General features: G+C 38.6%; 1 protein-coding gene across 2 annotated transcripts in view; it reads left to right on the forward strand.

Moving 5' to 3' along the window:
• Window positions 1–14,816, forward strand: part of LOC144692928 (serine palmitoyltransferase 2-like) — a 137,642-nt gene extending 122,826 nt beyond the window's left edge. Inside the window, exons 11-13 of one of the 2 annotated variants that reach the window (XR_013579428.1) lie at window positions 2,854–2,983; window positions 7,538–8,910; window positions 9,078–14,816. Coding sequence is in view for 1 of the 2 variants with exons in the window: in XM_078562082.1 (XP_078418208.1) it covers window positions 2,854–2,983; window positions 7,538–7,657 (250 nt within the window). In the remaining variant the exon portion in view is untranslated. Of the gene's footprint in view, window positions 1–2,853; window positions 2,984–7,537 lie in introns of both variants that reach the window. The other variant, XM_078562082.1, reaches the window with a different exon arrangement.
• Window positions 14,817–15,259: the final 443 nt, after the last annotated feature.

Raw genomic sequence — 15,259 nt, forward strand, 5'->3', positions numbered from 1 at the left:
GTTGTGGGTGCTCCATTGTTGAGTATATTCAAGGCTTTTTTGTTTTCCAGAGAATCAAGGGATATGAGGAGTGGGCGTCAAAATGGAGTTGAGGCAGAAGATCAGTCATGATCATATTGAATGGCAGAGCAGGTTTGAGGGACTGCATGGCCTATTCCTGTTTCCCATTTTAACATTCATGCTTTTTAGGGGTTGGGTCGAGAAGAGAGAAGATGGTGAAATAATGGTTTCCAAAAATAACATTATAACCCAAAACCTTTGAGCTAATTTCTGTTGCAAAACTTTTCAAAGCCCAAGTTCAGGTCCACCTCATTTGGCTCAGTTCAAAAGAATGCCTATTACTCATAGTACATAACTTTGCAGCTATAAATCCTTGATGATACATTCCAGAAAGCATTGAGTAATTGCTGAGCATAGTTATGATTAGAGTTGTGATTCACAGATTAAGAAATTAATGGGTGCGCCCCCGATCGGGGTGATGCCGCCATTTTACGTGGGCGGGCCAATTAAGGCCTGCCCAGCGTGGCGTCCGCAAGGAAGCGCTATGCGCTCCCTGTGTGGGCTGGGGGGAATCCCTAAACCAAGAGTGCGCTCATTCACGCATGTGCGTGAGAGAGCGCATTCATCTCCCTGAGGCTAAGTGCTGCCTCAGGGAGATTGGCGCCAAATTTTAAAATGTTAACCAAAAATAAAAAAAATTCCCCTGACAGTCCCCTCATGTGACAATGTCACATGAGTTGGGACATGTCCATCACTTTCATTAACACTTTTATTAATTTAAAAACCTACATGAAACCTCATCCCACCGTGGGTGAGATTTCATGCTTTTTCCAATGCCTGCCAGGGCTCCTGGCCTGCCCGCCAACCTTAAGATTGGACGGGCAGGTCCATTAAGTACTCTAATTACTTTGTCAATGGCCTCAATTGGCCATTGACAGGTCGGCGGGTGCACAGCTGATTCTGCTGAGCCCCCACCCACCTGAAAATTGAAATGAGGCGGGGTGACTTCGGGAGTTCCGCCCGACGGCATCCTGCGTCATTTTACGCATCGGCAAGCGGGCCCCGCCCCCCACTTGCCGACCGGGAAATCCTGGCCCAGGAGTTGAAGTACCTTGCATAGCAGAGTAATCTTGTGATCACAACAACAGTGTAATTTGCAGTTTTTTCTACTAACTTATGAATTCAAAATCAATTATAGGTAAAAGCAGAAATATCGATCCTTACTATTGATGTCAGAAGGGAACATTTTCATGGTCCTAGTGAAATTGGACCCATGGATGCCCTATCTAATCTAACTAGATATCTCCTTCACCATTTGAGACTTGGGTCATATCTGCCCTGGACTCTAATGAATTATTGAATACAAAAACAGAGGTGATTATAAAAATGTACAAGACATAGATTAGGCCACAATTGGAGTGCTTCCTGCAGCTTTAGGCATCTCGTTTTAGGAATGACATTGGAGCCAAGAAAAAAAGTGAATTGTATATTTACAAGGTTGATTACAGCAGGCAGAGGATGCAAATATGAGCCACTTGGGAAAACGAGCACTTCACTGGGCAGCTAAGGTGTGGGGTAGGAGAGATGGGTTCATAGTTTTGAAAGTTATGGAGAAGGTAAATAGTGAAAGATTGTTTCTACCAGTGGGCGAATTGGTAAGGGGCATAAATGTAGGATTAGTATTAAAAGAATGAAGTGCGTAGTTGGGAGGAAAGTTTTCAGTTACTAGAATATGGAATCCATTATCACTTTTGGCTATGGAAGTTGCGTCAAAAACATTTAAGCAGGATTTTGATAACCTGTGAAATTTGATTTTGTGGTCAGTAAATGTTATTAGCCTGTCCTGAAACTAGATTTTAAATGAAGAGGAATATGTTAGAAGAATCCACTTCTAGCACCTCAGACGAATACAGCACATAGTATGACACTGAATTATAGAACCCAGAAGATCCCTAGTCTGAGGCACTCTCTGATATGGTGGAGTAGCTATTGAGTTCAATGTCACTGCACAGAGGTGGGGAAGACCGGAATTGGTAGGGTTCTGAGCCTGATATTGAACACGCCACCTCCCTGGAAGTTAGCCCATAAAAAAGTAGGTCAATCTTGACTCTAGTGACTTCCACAATTGAGCAGTCACGGATGCTGGCTACTTGGACATGTAAGGAACAATGTGCCCTTGGTTGAGGTACTGCTGCCATGGTACTGCAGCATGAGTTAAGTGGAACTGAAAGAGAAAGCAAATGTTACTTTCTCTTTTGAATCTCCTATTTCCTTTGTTACAGGAGTCGCAGGCCATAGTCGATTCATGAGATTGACTAGACTTAATGTGCATGGATAGGTTAGGGTGATCCGATTTAGAATAGAAAACATTCAGTGAATTCCGTTAACATTGGATTATCAAAACAAAATATTAACTGGCCATGATAACCAATTTGGGCTATCCTGTTGACAGTTTGTTTAGAAAACAAGCACATATACTATTTGAGGCAGAGGAGGTTTTATTACAAGTTTTAGCCTCTTCATAGGTGTCACCAACTTCTTTGTAAGTATCCTGGAATAGTTGTCTCAATGGATCTCGCATAATATCAGCACCTTATTGGTTCTTATGCTATATTTTTTAAAAAAAGGTCTGCTGCAAAGCAGAAATAATTGGTGTTTCTAATGTAGCTTCAGAAAAAGAAACTAGTTTACTGCAGTTTTGCTTTTAACTAATACTCAGTTTACCTCCTTATTGTCTGTTGCACTCCTCCACAGTCCTACAACTTTGCTCCCTCACAGCTACCTGTTTTGAATATGATTCACTTATAATTTCTAAAAAGCTTTAGGCCTGAAATGTGTATATTATTTATACAGTGCTTTTGGGCGAGAAATGTTAAAAAGAAACGTAGGTGTTGTGGTGGTTGGATTTCCCGCTACTCCCATCATTGAATCCCGAGCCAGGTTTTGTGTATCTGCCGCTCATACCAGAGAGATGTTGGATACGGTAAGTTTTTTTTTTTCTATTTTAAAGCTATTCTTTTCCTTACAGTATAGTTGAGAGTAAAATGTTGTATTTACACTGTTTTGCTGTTCTGGGCAAGCTTCATCACTGAAATGGCCACCGCATTGTTAAATGTTCATTAAAATATCATTGAATTGGCATTACAACAATACACCAGAGCCTTTTGGAACAGCCAGCCCCTTAAATTGGGTTGGATTGGATGTTGCATCATTTCAGTACATTCAACTTATGGATTTTCACCATTTAACATTGAAATATCAGAGCACTGCTACAAATTATTTTTTTACTACCACACGTTTGAGATGCTCTTGAATACTAAGTACTAAAGACAGTATTTATTTTGTTAAATGTTGTTGAAGCACATTATTGGAAATGAACATTGTGTTACAAGTTAGCATAGTCACTTAGGCAATTAAAAGGTATAATTTGATATAATGTAAGTGGATGTTAATAAGTTTCACAAATTTAATCTCCTAGCTAAATAGATATGATGAATTCTTCTTAAAATTGGAGGCAAAAGTTGAGAAGGTTAATACCTCAATTTGTTCTCTTCAGTTTTTTCCCTGCACCAAAAATGGTTCAAGGCCATCCTTCTAATTTAGATCGTAAAATCATAACATTAAGTTCCACTGTAGATTCATGAATTTGATGCTTATAAACTTTCTTTTCACAATCTCAGGACATGTTAAAGCATTGTACAGCTGATGAAGTAATTTTGAAGTATAGTTGCTGTTGTAATGTAGGAAGCACAGAGCAACCAATTTGTGCACAGCAAGCTCCCACAAACAGCAATATGGTAATGACCAGATAATTTGCTCCCTTGCTAAACTTTTACTGTTTGAGGGATAAATGTTGGCTGGGACACCAGGGAGAGCTCCCTTATTCTTTGGAATAATGGCAGAGTATCTCTTACATCCACCTAAGATCAGATGAGGCCTTGGTTCAATGCCTCATCAGAAAGATGACATTTCCAGTAGTGAAGCATTCCCTCAGTTCTGCACTGAAGTATTCAGCGTGAATTTTGTGCTCAAGTTACTGGAGGAGGACTTGAACCTACAACTTTCTGATTCAGCTGAGTGCATTACCCATTAAGCATAGCTAATACTAAACATTAATATTGTGTTCAGAGTAGGGTATCTGTTCATATGCATTCCTGAATTACAAATTTTCCTGTACACTGAGTTAGAACTACAGAATTATTTTGATAGCATAAAGCTTCAAAGACGATCATCTTACAAAGATTGCTCAGTCATGGACAGAGTTGGATCCAAGTGAGTTCTTGGGCCCAATGGAAGGGATTTCAAAGCTGGTGTCTATAGAGAGCACAGTAGAATCTGAAGTTGGGGTAAGTGACTGGGGAGGGCAGAATAAAGAGCTGAAGCATTCGGTGAGCCTAATTAGAAGAGAGCAAACAAGAGAAGATGGAGAACTGCAGATGAGCCCTAGAGAGAGCTGATTAATAGCTAGATCACTCGAGTAGACGTGGGAATTGAAAGCCAGTCCAGCTAATTTGAGTAAAATGTCCAAGGGGGAGAGAAAAGGTTAGAGTACTTGGAGGGCTTTAGGGCTGGAGCAAATTAAAGATCAGAAGGGGTGTAGTGATGTGAACACAGAATTTTAACTTTGAGACATTTAGGAACAAGAGCCAATACAGGTCACCAAGCACAAGGATGACCAATCAGTGGGACTCTGTCATTTCCCAGTATTGTACAAAAGCCCTTGGTAACTTGTTGCATTCTGATGCTTGTGATGTTGTCCTTATCCCTTTTTATCAATCATGGAATATTGTTAAAGTTCCTGCTTAATGGCATTTCCTTTTTGGTCACTTTCTTTTTGCTGTGTTAATGCGAAATAACATTTACAGAACCAAAATGCTGAGCAACATGAGCTGCACATTTTTTAAATGCTGACGAAAGTGTTAAAATATGGGCATGTTTTTCAGCCATGACTTTGAAATACTTATCTAATGAAACACTTATCAGCTTTCTAATTCTGAGATTTTTGGCCAAAGATGAAAGTTAAGTATCAAACGATCTAACTCCCTCAGGATCAAGTACCTTAACGACATTGAAAATATATTACCAGTATTCATACAACTGTGAGCTCCTAAATAATATCCTCTTTGTAGTTTCTGCAATCATACGGTGTTTTATTTTAAATTAGAAAGCCTATTATATCCTGAAGTTCCATTTTTTTTTTAAAAAAACTCTTCACATTTTATTTAAACAAAATAACAAAATCAGTACCACATGGCCATGGCAATTTAATCCGAAAGAAGTTTCTTGTTACACTGTTTGAACGTGCGGTTTTAAGCATTACTGGTAGGGTTTCAGGATTCATCTAATGAACTCCATATAACTGTCAAAAGATGTCATGGTGCTATGTTCAGTTGACATGCACGTAGGAAGAACCGATCATTCTTATACTGTTTTTATTCAGGAAAGTGAAGAGTCTGGATTATATGGGTTTTGTTTTCCTCTTGGTTATGCTCCGCCATTCCCCACCAAGGTCATTATCCAGTTGAGAGTTATGGAGGGGCCTCTCTTTTTAAAATAGCTCTTCAGATGGGAGGAGAGGAGCTGTTTGTACAATTCATTGTTTATTTTATATTTAATCAATAGTCCCATTTTGAGATGATCACGCACCAGAGATTTTGGTGCAATTGAAATGCTTTGGAATTCTTGCAAGATGTCTATGAAAGGGCGAACTCGGTAAACCCAGTGAAAGCAGGAAAGTAAGAAAATCGATTTCGATATGAATGGTACCATGCCAAGTTCGGGAGTCTTTGTGACTGGAATTTTTTTCTTTTTTAATTTTTTTAAATTTGCAATTACAAAACCTGGTGCTGCGGATCAGTTTTCTTGATCCAGGAAGATTCCTGCATGACTACTGAGTGAATAATACAACGTGGTGAAGAGCAATGGAGTATTATTCACTCAGTGGTCATGCAGGAGTCTTCCTGGATGAAGAAAACAGATCTGCAGCACCAGGTTTTGTAATTGCAAATTTTAAAACTCCAGCCTTTAAGTTATTGCACACATTTATAGCATGTTTATAGCATGTTTTGCACATCTTTATAGCCAAAAGGAAATTAGTACGTAGGTCCTTCTAGCCTGGTAACGTTAGAAGCTGCTTGTCGAAACCTCTACGTGCTTTGCGTAGTGTTTGAAAAGGCCTATGTTATGCCAAAGTATTTGATGTGGGATCAATCCAAATAAAAACTGACTGCTTCACACTTTTTTTGGAGTCTATGACAGTTATGTGAACAAATCTAAGGACCAGGTGCACATGCCTATGAAATCATTTAAATTTTATTGATAATTTCTGGTGGTTTTAACTAATGTGAGGTCAAGTCATGGCCCAAATTCTTCTCTTCCTAGAACATTTCTGCACTATCTCTACTATTGAGTCTGTTATACCCTTAGCTGTTTTCAATTTGCTTTTAATGCATCTTTGGTTCAACTTCGCAGCCTATTAATTTGTTTGAAGCTGCCCTGTGGTCATTTTCCATTAATAATCCTGTAGTGCTCACCCATTAGTTATATTTTTGAATAAAGTCCATTGGAAAATGTAATGTCTTTCATATTTACTTTGGAATCGGTTTGCAGCACCCGACTACTGTACCCGCCCACTGTGCCAATCATGGGAATACTAGCTTATTTTTTATTCAGCTGCGTTCACCAAGCACTGGAGGTTTAAGTTTAATACTGTTTGAGTCACTTGCAGTATTTGATGAGGCTTTCTTCAGATCATGAAGCATTGGGCATTTTCTAGTTTTGTATAAGAGAGGGGTGTGAGCATTTTATAAACATTATCTAAACTTTCAGCAATAAAATGAATTGCATTTAGCAGTTAAATCCCTTTTGTGCTTACCACCGTGACCCTGTTCAAAGTCTGTGGAGCAATTCTCCATAAATTGGACGCAACTTCTCCAAATAATTTCACTCTGGTGTTCCATCAAAGCCTTTGAGTTAATTTGATTTCACTTTGAAGCAGTCTGCTATCTTTGAACGGGTTAGGCTTTGACGTGTCTTTAAGTTATCGGTCGTTATTTTCCTTCCACTGTGCTGCTAACCTTGTGATCTGCAAGCTCTCGGGCTCCTGCCAAGCAAGCCAATGATGTTGTAACATCTTTCCAGCTGTTCAGCATTACTGTGGTGTTTTTTGACAAATGCCTAAAATGAGAACTCATAATATCAACCACCTCAAAATGATTTGCTTTGCAAACAATCCTAAACTGTAGATAAATGTAATATCCAAAGCAGAGTAGTTTTCCTATGTCCTAACGTTGGTCATTGTCGTCATCATCATCATCATCGCTGTTTGGTCGCTGTGTGTAAATTGGCTACCCACAATTCCAGTGTTACGAGTGACTGTACTTCAAGCTATGATGGCACAGGTGCTACAAGCTTTTTTAACCATTTAGATGTCACAGTCAAGGCAAAGGGGCTGCTTATTAGAGATATGCTGAATGTTTCTTAAGGAGTGGGCATTTGATGGCACGTTATAATGTTTTACCCCTCCACTTTTTTTTAGGCTTTAAAAGTAATAGGAGAAGTTGGTGACCTCCTGCAGTTGAAATACTCACGACACAAGTTGGACCCTTTAATTGACCATCCATTTGATGAAACCACCTATGAAGAAAATGAAGACTGAGCTCTGTCTCGAACAAACACTTGCAAGTCGAAGTCTCTCCTTTCAGTTCAATACCACTCTGCTTCTTTTGTGCTTCAACTCTTCAGACCTGTTTATTTATTTTTTTAAAAACCCAAATTGAACTTTAAGGTGTTGAATAAGTGCTCATTCACTAAAGCCATTGCGTTTCATTAACTGGAGCTATGTACGCAGGTTTTCAGCATCGCCCTTATTTGTTTTGATTTCTCAGTTATATAGATTTGCAGCATTTGATCCAAGTTTTTCCTCTTAAACCCTGTCCATTATAAGCTACAGCATAAATCAAATCAGTATATTGGCAAGATGGGACCTCTGCCCACAACCATGAAATCTCTGCTGCTGAATCTTTTTGCGTGGTTTGAATAATTTTCTACTTACACACACCCCCATTCCTCTTTCTTCCCTCCACACACAAGACTTCAATGCGTTTGCTTTAAATGCACTTGTTGACTACTCTGGTCTTAATGATCTTTAATGTGGCCCTATACTTGACCCAATCAAAATCTTCAGAAAGGTGGGGTGGGAGTGTGGCATTGAGTAACCTGCAATGGTCTAATTCATTTTTAAGTGTTGTGTGCAATTGAAGAGACAAATTAAGAGCTCCTGAGGCTAAAACAGGTGTTGGCTAGCACTGAATTACCAATTAATTCACTTCCCTGAAAATAATACTGATTATATGAGTAAGACTATCTTGATTTAGGTGGCTTTTGCCTAATTTCAATGACTCCTCTCTCCTCCGCTTCACAAAAGCTACATTTTTAAAAATTAAGTCGACTTTTATAATATGCAGTTTCACTTACAAAAAAAGCGAAGCCGGGTAAAACTGTCAAATAAGAAGGTAATACTGGATAAGCTTCTGTAAACTTTGAATTGAAATTCCAGAAAAATAGTATATGGAGTTTGTTAGAAGCCAGAGCTTTACATTTCAAGCAATGGGAATCTTTGGATTTTTAAAATTAAGTAGGCAAGAAGGGTTTTGTCTGTATCTGTTTTAGAAATTATGTTTTGGAGATCGTGATAATTTAATTTACCTGTACTCTGAAAATCTCAAGTCACACCCAAAACTGAAATCATCTAGTTACCACCATCTCCTGAACCCTGTAACCTGTGAGACCCCAAATAATATAACAAAAGTATTTCCTCACCTTCCTTCCTCTTTTCTACTCACAGTGACACTGAGGTGCTAGAACACTCTTGCCTGAAACAGAAATGGTTTTGCTGGTGTGTATGTGTGTGTAAAATGAATGTTTTGCTAACACTTTCTTCAGTAATGGGTGCACATACAAAAATTATGCAGTTGAATTTCATTTATTGTTGAGTTCCCTGATAGCACATTTGCTCTTCTATCACAATTAACAGTTTGAATATTTGTATTTTTGAGTCCATTTGTTTTAATTTGGAGAGAGGGGAAGGAGCATAGTTAGAATTTCAACTACTTTTTTTTCCTTGTACAAGATGAGTGAAGATGAGGTAAGAGGGCAGCCCTCCATGTTGCAGGTTTTGTGTGTTTGTTGTAGGTTGATCATTGCCCAGGGCTAGAACTGAAAATTTAGACCATGTATGTTGTTGGAGGTGGCATTGTAATATTGGAAAGTGTTTCTTGCACACACAGTTTAAGATGGTAATAAAACTTCCAGATTTGTGTTGATTGGCAACTGAGGTGCACGATTTCTGCACAATTAATATAGATATCAATAGAAGTGTCTTGAGTGGAAGACACGGGTTAACTTCCACAATTCTGCTTATTTTAGGTTTCAGGTTGAGGGTGATGGGCTTACTGGGCACGTTTCTAAGTATGCTGGCCATTGGTTTTAGCCTTTAAGGGCCTGTGGTGAAAGTGAGACAATATCAAGAAATGCTGGTTTACAGGGCTGAGATGCCCTCCCATACTGCTTGCATCCAGACTAGTACCTCTCATCACGCTGTGTATGTTGTGTATTTTGTTCCCAAATGCCTCTGAAGTGGTAGTCTTTATGATTCTATTCATTAATTTGTAACAGGTGGGTTCCCAGTAACAATAGTTAAATGTACTGTGTAGTCAGTGTGGCACTGATATTGTATTGCTGTCCAGTGACCCCTCCTGGAACATGTGGATTTTGGGTGAGGACAGGATCAGGATCATGCATATCTGCTTGCCTTAACACTCACTACTGAGGCACGCATTTGAGGGTTGGCGTCTTGGGTGAGGTACCAGAGGGCAACTGTTGCCTGTGAAGCTAAACCCCAACACAAATCAGTCTGTGCCTCCAAAATAGAAGAGGAAACTAGAGGGCAGCAGAGAAGAAAATTGAATTCAAAGGATAGTCAGATTGTTGGCTGGACCAGGGGCGGAGAATAGAAATTTTAATTTTGTACCCTCTTTTCCCCAAATGTAAGACTGAATGAATGATATTAATTGTCATGAAGAAGGACAAGGCTTGTGAATCTGAGAACACCAGATCCATTGCCATCATGTTCTTTATTTTTGTTTCAGAGCAGCAATTTGAAATCATTCCACATTCATTCTGCTTTGTTTTTGTTTTCCTAACTCCAGACCAGTTTGAACATATTACAAGTCTCGCCTACTCAAATTTAAGGGATGAGCTTCTCTTAACTTCTCTGTAGACCGGTAGTAACTTTTTGTACTAAATTACATAATCAAGAATTGATTTTTTTTTTGTTGTTTATTGGGTTCATTTTCTGCTTAAATTGATTTAAGCACTAGATCATTGTAAGCAAATGAAGCTTTAGTTTCTCTGGGGCAATGTTTACTACTTTTAAGAGAAAAATCTGAGTATCATATTGTTCTATTGAAATGCTTGAACAGCTATTCCTGTTTCAAGCTGTGTTTGTGGGCTGTCACCGAGGCAACTTGTGTAATATATTCAAAATGGTGCTTTTTATTTTTAAGTAACTCTAATCAGCCTGTGTACAGTTAAATTAATTGCACAATTATGTTCTCAAACTGTCATTCCAGGTTAGTGTTCTGCCTCTTTCTCCCTTCTCCCTTTTTGCTAAGAGGATGTGCAGTTGTAGTTATTGGACTTGCGTTCTGTCTTGTGTTTTTGCTCAGTTAAAGACCAGACTCTTGCCCTAGGCAAAGTATTATTATACTAAATCACTGTCCAGACTTATTCTATTCTACAGTTACCTTATTCTGCAAGCAAGTCCTACAAGCTCTTTCCTTTCCTCCTCCCCATGACATCCCAACTTCTGATGCACTTTCTCTTTCAGCCTTGCCTCTAGTTTTCTCCATTGCCTCTTGCATATAACATCTTGCATATTGATTAGCTTCTGTGACATGGCGCTAGTTTCTCTTCTCCCCTTCTATTCGGGGATGCGAAAAGGACACTGCTTTTCAGTGAAGTTTGCATTCGAGCATAAACTTTCCCATCGATTTGAAATGTAACCTCCAGTTGATGTTCAAAAAGGAGAAATCTGCTCATAATTGCTCATCTGCACTGAAGCTTTCTGACTTTTTGTAAGTTCCGTGCAGTGTAGAAGATGCAATTGATGCTTATTGACCCATCTCCTTTTAAGATTAAACTGTATAGATGTCCTTTCTGCTTTAAGCACATCACAGTTGAGCACTCCGATGAAAGTCAGCTCTCTCACCTAAGGTGTAAAGAGTGCAGGCTTGCCAAGGTTTCCTGCATAAAGCATGTTTTTTAAAATAAATAGCAATGATTCAACAAACAACCAAATACTAGAAGAGCATTTATTTTCCACCTTTAACTTCCCTGATAATATATTTGTAGTTAAAGGCCCATTTAACTGTACTTACACATTTCTAGCTGTAAAAAATATAAATTCAGTATTGGAAAGGCTGACTTGGCATACATCTCAGCTTCAACTTCAAATCTACTTTGCCCATACCTTTTGGAAAGTAATATCCAAGGTTAAGGCAGGAGAAGAAAACAACTTCTAGGTAGTTAGAATAGCAAGTTTAAGAAAATGACACCTAGCTGGGAGCTTTAAGAGTGTAATTCAGTTGCTAGTGTCCAGGTGATTCCGTAAACACTATGAACAAATGCAAGCAGCAGAAAGAAATGTCTTCTGCCACAGCTTATTGCTTTAAATACAGGAGTGGAATGTTTTTGCTGTGACAGTGCATGCTAAGCCTGGGTAACAGGATCTCACTAACTTGATGGATAGACTGGTGGTAGTAGTGTTTTGGAGACTGGGGAGAGGTGTTGCAGCATTCTCCCTGTATTGTACGTGCCCATATAAGCTTTCATATTATCATAAATCTTTAATCCTTTTGATATATTGATATATTTGTGAATTATGCTTTGCAACTTCATGAAATCACATTTGAATGTGTCGTAAACAATCTTTTCGCTATGATGTTTTTTATATTTGTACATCCAAAATCCATCATAGGTCATCAATGTAGCTTTGCCTTTAAGACGACTAATTTTTTTTCTTCTTTTAAGCTCACAAGTGCAGTTATTTTTAGCTGTGTGATCAGGATGCTGTCAATTCTAGACAAGTCAGTAGCTGTGTTTATACAACTGACGGTCGAGGCAGTTATGAAAGACCATACAGAGACCCTTACAGAAGCCTACGGCGTGTTAAAGCTATGCAGAACGTCTTTTTTTTGTATAAAGAATAAAATTTTTCATAATGACTTTTTTAAAGTTACTTTCCTTGATGGAAGATGTCATTTCTTGAAAAGGATTTAGATAAATCGCTGGAAGCCAATTAATGTATGATGTTGCCTGAGTCGGCCGCACCTTCTGTTAGGCACATTTGCTCTTTTCAGCAAGAGAGCACCTTTTGTTTATTTCCTGAAGATGACGCGGTGCGTTTGTTCAGCACCATAGGGAGCGTGCTCCCAAACTCGGCCATGCCGTCATGAAAATGGAGGAGAAAAATGATGTGTGCTCACCTCGTGCTGGCCAGTTAACGCAGTGGTGAGGCCACATCCATTTTCTCTGCCAACGAATGGTAATGGTCTGAGGCAATCGGGAGACGGGGAGGAAATGATCAGGAAATTTTAAAAGCTTTCAAAATTTTGATACACTGGGTTTATCGGTGTGACTAGAGCTTCGAAAGGAACTTCTTGTTGATGCATTTAAACCTGGGTTCAAAGCATTGCCTTTTGGCAACATTAGGGTCTGTTGTACCGCCCACTACAGGGAAATCCCGAGAAGTCAGTCACCTTTTTATTTTTCCAGGAGTTTTTCGCTCATTGCATTTTATAAATTGCTGTTCAATTTTGAAAACTGGACGAATCTTTTCTAATTTTTCACATTGGCGGTCAATGTAGTCTTCACTTCAACTATAAAAAGGAAGAGAGTGATTATTTTGAATTAAAGTCTTAATGCTGGAAAATAAGGACTGTACAGGTTTGCACACTTCAGGTATTAAAATACTTCTGAACCCTTCTTTAAAAAGAAAAGGAAGTGCTTTTTGCAGGGAGGACCAGGGAAGACACCTCAGGGTGATGTGCAGTCAAGAAGGACTGTGGAGGGACTGTGCTGGTTATATTGTGGAAAACTAATAAGTGTGAACTACAGCGCCGCCTTGTTATGTGGCATATTAAGTTTTACTTAGAATGGGAAATGGGAAGAGAAAGAGAAGAACTTGAATGCAAGTCTGTTTTGTTGTACTATACAATGTTAGATATCAAAAACTCGTCCACGGATGTATACGCCAAACACGCTGATTCAGTTTATTGTCGGCTTTAAAAGGTTGATGCTAACTTGTAGCATCTTGTGTTGATGTTTGAGAAGTGTTGACTGTAGTTATGCAAACCAAGCCAAGTAGCGTTGCAGGAATGTCTGGGTAAGTAACCTGATGCTGCGTTCAGGTGTTGCTGAAGTAAGGCAGATGAAGTATTTCTAATGGGACCAGAAAAAAAGCAGATGTTGGACTTTGCAGCTAGCAAGAGTAGGACTATTATAACCCATACCCAGTATGTGCTGCTGTTGAAAAACAGGATGGCCATTGCCCACATGTCATTAAAAACAAAAGCCTGTGCAGCATTTGAATCCTAATTTTTGTCAGACTTGATGTCCACTATCCTCCCTTGACCCCAGACTAGCATCTGGATTTGTAATTGTGTTTCCTTTTTACGATGTGGTGTTGTGTTGATCTATAGATGCAGTTCCACATCATTTAAGCAATCTTTGAACTTGGGAGAAATCGAAACCGCCACCCGATTAAAGCAGCTTTATTTTCTATGAACATATTTTAAAATCAAAAGCAGAGCCACCTTTATTCACATAGGTTAATGCTACACTTTTTGTATTTAGCTGATATCTTTGGCTTTGGATTAAAAATCCATTTTATGTTACGGTTGTCAATCCAAGAAAGACTAAGGAAAGTGTTGTGTGATTTATAATTTTCAGACCACACCATGTGAACAGTCTCTGAGCTGTGTGCAGACACCCAAGTGCAACCATGTTCACGGCATTTAATTTAAGGATAAAATTGTGGCAGAGTTACTACTTTCTACGTTTTGAGAAATGTGTACAAAATTATGCAATTTTTTTTTTTTGGCCTGCATTTTTCTCAAAGATTTTGGTTAACGACTGCTTAATGTTTTTGTACTTGTATGAATTTTAACCCAGAATGACCACATGTTACATTGATGTTTGTAACAGAAGTCTCTAAATTATGCCTAGAGTGCAAGAAAATGCAATTTTGTAGAGATTTCTGAAATCCTAGCGAGTGACTTCATCCATTATTTGTTGGAGAGGTAGGGGCAGCAGTGGGTAGAAATAAAGTTTCCTTTTGCCCTTTAAAAATGCTGCCTGTCTTTGCACATTTCAGCAATCAAATGTTTGTTTAGTTTGCTTTATCAAATCTGATAAACTCCAATAGTGGAATACCAATTGCAGTGTATTATCAATGCAATTAATATCACTTACTATTGCTGTTTCTGTACATATCCTGGTCTTTTGTACATGAGATGTTATAAATGTACTTTTTTGATGGGACTCCCTAAGTGCAGGAATGTTTTATATTGAAACCTTACTGGCCTTTTACCTTAAACGTGGTTTTACGTGCATCATTGGTTTATGAAAGTGTAATTTATTCATGCATTATGTTAGAAATACAATGCATGTTGAAAACACTGGAGAATCAATAACTGCTTGGAAAAATGTTAACTGAAATGTATAATGTTCTAAATAAAGACTTTCAATACATTTTGGATCAATGTGTGAAGATGCTTTCTCTTAATTTTCATTTCAGCTTTTGGTGCTGTCTTTCCAATCTAGAACATTCTGTGTTTATGACATTACTAGATTCCACTGCGACTTCAGTAATGCCAAAGGCCACTAATTTGCCACAACATTAAAAACTTGTTTTTGTTTTTTAAAAGGAATTGTACATTTGCCATATGTAACAGAATTACTGCTCTGAAGAAGGGTCATATAGACACGAAACGACTTTCTCTCTCCACAGATGCTGCTAGACCTGCTGAGTTTTTCCAGCATTTTCTGTTTTTGTTACTGCTCTCAATGTAGGTTTTGCATCAGCTGTCTGGAGGGAGTGATGGTTTACATGCTGCAAATTACCTGACTTAAGCATACCTTATTTTTCATCGTAGTATGATGACCGTTTTTTTAATTCATTCATGTGATGTGGGTGTCA

The sequence above is a fragment of the Cetorhinus maximus genome, chromosome 18 (assembly GCF_964194155.1).
Source record: "Cetorhinus maximus chromosome 18, sCetMax3.hap1.1, whole genome shotgun sequence".
In the NCBI taxonomy this organism is placed as follows: Eukaryota; Metazoa; Chordata; class Chondrichthyes; order Lamniformes; family Cetorhinidae; genus Cetorhinus; species Cetorhinus maximus.